The sequence below is a fragment of the Poecilia reticulata genome, linkage group LG16 (assembly GCF_000633615.1).
Source record: "Poecilia reticulata strain Guanapo linkage group LG16, Guppy_female_1.0+MT, whole genome shotgun sequence".
NCBI classification, from domain to species: Eukaryota; Metazoa; Chordata; class Actinopteri; order Cyprinodontiformes; family Poeciliidae; genus Poecilia; species Poecilia reticulata.
The window spans coordinates 17,736,165-17,741,989 of record NC_024346.1 but is presented as its reverse complement, the minus strand read 5'-3'; the positions used below and the strand labels follow the sequence as shown (position 1 = coordinate 17,741,989).

The 5,825-nt window shown below is 39.8% G+C and overlaps 1 protein-coding gene across 5 annotated transcripts in view; it reads left to right on the top strand.

The window, feature by feature from the left end:
- osbpl3b (oxysterol binding protein-like 3b) overlaps positions 1-5,825 on the top strand; it is a 43,090-nt gene that overhangs the window by 11,690 nt on the left and 25,575 nt on the right. For 2 of the 5 annotated variants that reach the window (XM_017309751.1, XM_008432516.2), the window contains exon 2: positions 3,510-3,661. In XM_017309751.1, the coding sequence (XP_017165240.1) occupies positions 3,566-3,661 (96 nt within the window). In that variant the 5' untranslated portion in view covers positions 3,510-3,565. Of the gene's footprint in view, positions 1-1,118; positions 1,207-1,292; positions 1,559-1,795; positions 1,878-3,509; positions 3,662-5,825 lie in introns of those variants that run through there. The other 3 variants (XM_008432518.2, XM_008432515.2, XM_008432517.1) reach the window with 3 other exon arrangements.

Here is a 5,825-nt window from a genome sequence, read left to right as displayed (position 1 = left end):
TATATATATGTCCCTTTGTTTTGTACAACATAGTCATTAAACCTGAGAGAAGATCTATAGCAGGGGTTTCACACAGTCTGAAACAGTAATCATCAATTCAGTGAAAAAAACTATAAGTTTCACTATTGCCCAATTTCTCCACATTTGTAGAATCGCGATAATGGTGCTTAAAACCCATACACAAGTCTGACAGTAGGAGAAACTGGAAAACTCCTCCCTGACTACTGTATTTAAAATCCTTACCCACATCATTGGCATTTGATATTCCTGTAATTTTTTAGCAAGCAATAAAATATTACCTCAAGCTCACCCCATTCATTTAGCCTACTTAAAACTCATCCAACCTCTTTTCCTCTCTTCGTAGACACATTTCACACATTGAAACTCCACTATAAACATTACAGTTTATATATTTTTTCGCACATATGTAACTTGGGATGAGCTACGGTGGCCTTAGTTCTCAACGCTGCCATCACAGGCTTGAGTCCCGGCCTGATGACCTTGTCTTTCCCCTCTTTCATTACCCAGTTTCCTGTCTGATCACTCTCAAGTAAAGGCCACTAGCACCAATAAAACCATTAAGAAAACAAATGTAATCCATTTTAAATGAATAATATTATGCAGTAGAATTTGTCATCTCGCCATGTCGGCCTACGTGTTCTCATCTTTGTGTTTTCACGTTTTTCTTCATCCTACCTGAGTAAAGTAAAGCCGCATCCATACATTCCTGCTTCAAACACAGCTATTCTGCAAGCGGATGCTTCACTATGAGTGCACAGTGCATGTGATCATCAGTGAAATGGGGTAATTGTTGGAGTTCTGATGTCTGACGCTACTGTCACACTGATGAAAGACCGGAGAAATTACACCTTGAAATTGAACTGTGTCACAGACCTTTAGTTGGTCTGGTCAGAAGAAAAGTGGATGAATAAATCATACAAATATAGTAAGAAAGCAGTGGATTAACAGAAAGGCAGCATATAGTGCTGTCTAAATCACTGTTGTCTGAATCTTAGCTTTTTTTTTTTTTTTCCTGACATGGTTTAGTTAATGGCATTTAGAATGAATTGAGCTGGAAAATGTTCTGCCCTGACATTGTGTCTCTTTTCTGCGTCCAGCCTCTTTGATCTATTGTTGTGGATTCATTCTAACCGCCTCCTCCGGTTCAGAGACGAAGAACTGGTGCGACTTGACCACATGACAGAGGTGTTTACTGATCGTTTTATTTTATGACAGAGGTGTTTACTGATCGTTTTATTTTATTTTATTTTTTATTATTATAATTGTTTTTTTTTTTGCCTAACACTAGAGCGCCGATGTGTAGCTCAAAGATGGCAGATTCAAAGCTAGATTACAATTACAAATTACAAAAACGCTACAACAGAGGTATGAGGTATGCCCCAGTGAGAGACCTGAGAAGTAGCTGGCATGAATACGTACGCTGAGTCCTACTTACGTCGCCGCCGTCTTAAAAGTGGAAGTGGAGAGAACGTGCTGCGTGGACTGCTTTAAACCGTCTTACAGTACAAAGTGGACCCGCTGCCTATTCTTTTCAAAGGTAAGAATTAAAGATAATAACGTAAATTTACGAGCAGAATTTCTTGACTTTGTGGCCATTACTGTGCATTTCCGTGGTGAAACAAGCTTCTAAACAACCAAGAAATATTTCCTTTGTAACTAAATTGCCCCAGTTGACTGCTCTGATTATTTTCTTGGTTTAGCTAACTTTTTTTATACTGTGTTGTTTTTCTAAAGAAGGAGAGGCAATTAGAAACCTGTAACGGGCGCCTTTGCCGTTTGTTTATTGTTGCCATGGTTACGTAGAAGTTCGCAAGACAAATCGCTGTTTGTCTGTGGTCAAACATGGTTACTTTAAGGTACGTCAGTTGTCTGAAGATGTTTCGTATAATTTATGTAGATTAAAATAATTTATTATATAACAGCCAACCTGAATTGGACTGAAAGTACATTAATCCAGAGAGCAGCGCGGAAACCGGGGGATTTCGTCAGGACAGGTCCATAAAGAGCAGAGCTGGCAGATAAGCCACTTTCAATATGGCGGACGCTATAGCGTATCGCAACAACGGGCCGACCCGCTCAAGCGATAATTTCCGGTTCAAAAGCACTGTCGTCCAATCAGCGATTTCTCAGGTCTCCAACTGGGACATAACCTTTTCGTTTTGTTAATGTTGCAATTGTGCTTCGTTGTGTTTTTGAATTTGTAATTCTGCTTCGTTAATGTTGTGTTTTTGTCATTTGTAATTGTGCTTCGTTAATGTTGTGTTTTTGTCATTTGTAATTGTGCTATGTTAATGTTGTGTTTTTGAATTCGTTGAAGTGGTTCACCGTACTCTACACACCAAAGCCACTATGATTAAGAACCTGAAGACCAGCTTGCTTCTTGCGTCTTTGAGTCTTACAGATGGTCCCTTCACACATTGATGAGCAGGGGATTAATGACCCATAAAATCAATGTTTTGTCACACCTTTGGTAAAACTAACCTTCTGCTTGTTCCTTCATAAAATATGCAGAAACACTACCTGGATGTTGATCAGCAGAGGCTGATAAACCACCTCTTAGATTAAATTAGCAAAACACTGATGTTCTGATTCTGCCAAATAATGAGCACATTATTTAATAAGATCCCAGGGTTGTGTGGCAAAGGACTCAAGGCTGACATTTCTTTAAGATGCCCATTTATTTTTAGCCTCTGCTGAAATGATCATTTCACTCACGATCTCACATCTCACTGAGTGTCTACACATGCCACTTGTCTTTAATTTCCACATTATGGAGATACAATGTGAAATGAGTCATAGCAAATGTACGGATCATCTGTCTTAAAGGGAGGATTAATCTTAATTAGAATGTGTTTTTACCTTCCACTTTATGCAAATGGAGTAGTATTTGCATGTCTGACTGAAATGATGTATTTTCTTATTGATGTCTTTTTGCTAGAGCAAAAAATAAGCACATTTTGACTGGATGATAGACTTTAGCTGTTAGTCCAGATTTTATATTGGACAGTTCATAATTTCGCCACTTTCATACACAGCAAACAAAATGAGGCCACTTTGTATCATAATGGCAGAGAGTAGTTCAATACTTTTCCTCAGTTTTGAATACAGTATATGCTCCCGCACTGCTGTGCGTATGCATTTCAAGTGTGTACCTTAGATTTATGGGATCTTAGCTGCTGACAATCCATCACCCTCTGAAATGGTAAAGTATGAAATATTTAATACTCTGGTCTCTTCAATTGCTCCCTAATTTATGTCCCCCAGTCCTAACTTTCGATTTTGCTGTCTCGATACTGAGAGCGGAGTGAAGGTTTCCTCATTTAAGACCACGTTTCTGCTACACCGAGATGGAAAAACTAATCACTTTGAATAACCTTATGCATTTTTCAGTGAACGCTAAAAGCCTTTTAGAGGACTTTCCTATTCACAGCATATTTCTTGCTGCTCTCTCTTCTTCTGACCAACTCTTCACCCTCTTTTTCTTACAGCAGGGGAATGCCTTTCGTAATCCGGCGATAGCCTGAACGGGCCAGACGGCAGCAGGATGAGTTCAGAGGAGCACAACTCAGCCATGTCACAGAAGATCCCCTCCTTATCGAGGAGCAACAGCAGCTCCTCGTCTAAGCAAGACAGCCGACAGGTAACACAATTCACAATATTTGAATGTGAGGAAGGGAGAGATGTTTGATGACTGATTTTCTCAGCTAGCAGTTTGCATGGTGAATAAGAAGAGACTTGGTATGACTCAGCTGCTCTTTATTTTGTGCTAACTTACCTAAATCAGCTTAGCAAAAATGTCTGTGGCACAAGGTGAGGATGACTAAACATGATCACAAATCTCTCAGTACAGTCAATAGTTAAGAGGTCTTGTTCTCAAGGACTCTTTCAACTAATTTGTTTATGACAGTGCAAACTTTCTCTGTTTTGCTGTGAATGTTCTGTAAACTCTGTGTGCTGCTGCCGGTCTTGGCCAGGATTCTCTTGTAGAAGAGATTGTTAATCTCAATGAAATTTTCCTGGTGAAGTAAAGGTTAATGATAATAACAAATGGCCAGCGTTGTGTGACTTTTATGTGTCACTGGTCTAACACACCTGAATTAAACGGCTGAATTACCTCGTCAGCATGCAGTCGAGCTCTCCAGAGTCCTGCTAATGACCTGATTGTATGACTCTGTCGTGTTGAAGCAGAAGCACATCTGTAAGTTGTAGGGCGCTGATGCTCAAGGACTCGAGTTGAAACCCTTCCTGTAGTGTAACAAGAGAAGTTTTCTGGTTACACCTTTTCAACGGCTTGTCAACAGAAGTTAATCAGCAACTTAGTGCATTGAGGCATCTGTAGCTGAGGGCGGGCTCACTGAAGCCCACACTGAGGATCACAATGAGGATGTGGTGTGGTTGCTTTAGGCAGGCAGCTATGTTCGAGACACTGGAGCTGACTTTCCTGGGAATGTTCAAAGACAGAGACAATATCCAGTGAGTCACAGTTGTTTGTATCAGGAGAAAAGGAAGACTCAAATAGTTAGACACATGTTACAACCAAGACATTCAAAAACTCTATTCTTGATGCTCAGTGGTTGGAGGCTGATGGTGGTGGAGGTAGGATGCTTTATTCCCATGGACCCCTTGGTAACAAATGAGCCATTTAAAAAAAATTCTTTACTCCAATGGCCTCTGTAGTCACCAGATCTCAGTCCAGTAAAGCATCTTTATGTGGTGGAGTTGGAGAGTTACATCACAGATGCTAAGTCGACAAATCTGTAGAAACCCTGTTACGTTCAATATCAACCAAAATCTCTTAAGAATGTTTTTTTTAAAAAAAACAAAAAAAAACATTGAAACATTCTTCTTTTGTCCACTCCACAGCATGCGCTGCTGTTAGCAGGACCCTGTAGATCTTATGTTTAGGCTGATCAGTCAGGGCCAGGCAAACAGAAAATCATTTGAAAAAACAATAGATTTTATTTCTTTTTTTTTTTTTTTTTTTTGCTTCAAGCCTCTTTCAGCAGACCTATTAATTTTAACTACTGCTACAGAACAGACTTTCCTTTCAGGAGATGTAAGCAATTAAATATCATTCAAGCATTATCCACCAGACAAACTTTGGAGTGATCATTTAATGGGAATAACAAATGGAGAAACTGAGAAGGTATTTCCATTAACAGAAAACCACAAAAACAAAATAAAAAAATTATTCTGCAATTATGCAAGGGGGTATGTTTAGATCTCTACCCTGTAAGCTTAAATCAGACAAAGCTCCTTTTTGTAACTCATGAAAAATTATGTCATGTCCAAATTTAGAAGGGAGTTTAATTTACAAAGATGATTTCATTTGAATCCAAATTAGGAAATGAGTCAGTAGACTTTGTTAGTCAGAAAAGCAGAATAAAGCAGGGCTGATGTAAGTTGGGAGAGATGAACTGATTCAGAGTGGATTTGGACGGTGAATCATGCAAGTGTGGACAGGCCAGAAAGCCTGGGAGTTAAAGGGGAAAAAGGGAGGATTACTGCAAATCCAGCCATCCGAAACAATGAAATATTGGATTAAGCCCTGGCAGCAGGTGTTTGACTCTCCAACCTGGCAGTGAAGTTGTGGAAGAAGCAGCTGAGACCGCAAGAGATAAGAGATGGCTTGAGTCTGTGACAGTAGTGCACTTGATCCACCTGTTGCAATCAGCACAAGACACGCAAAGAGAAAGAGCCACGGTGGCTCTCAGGTTTTGAAAGCAAGAATATTTAGCAGAGAGCAGAGGATGTAACTGAGGCAAAAACTCGGGCGTGGGAGGAGTTTGGAGAGGCCATGGAGA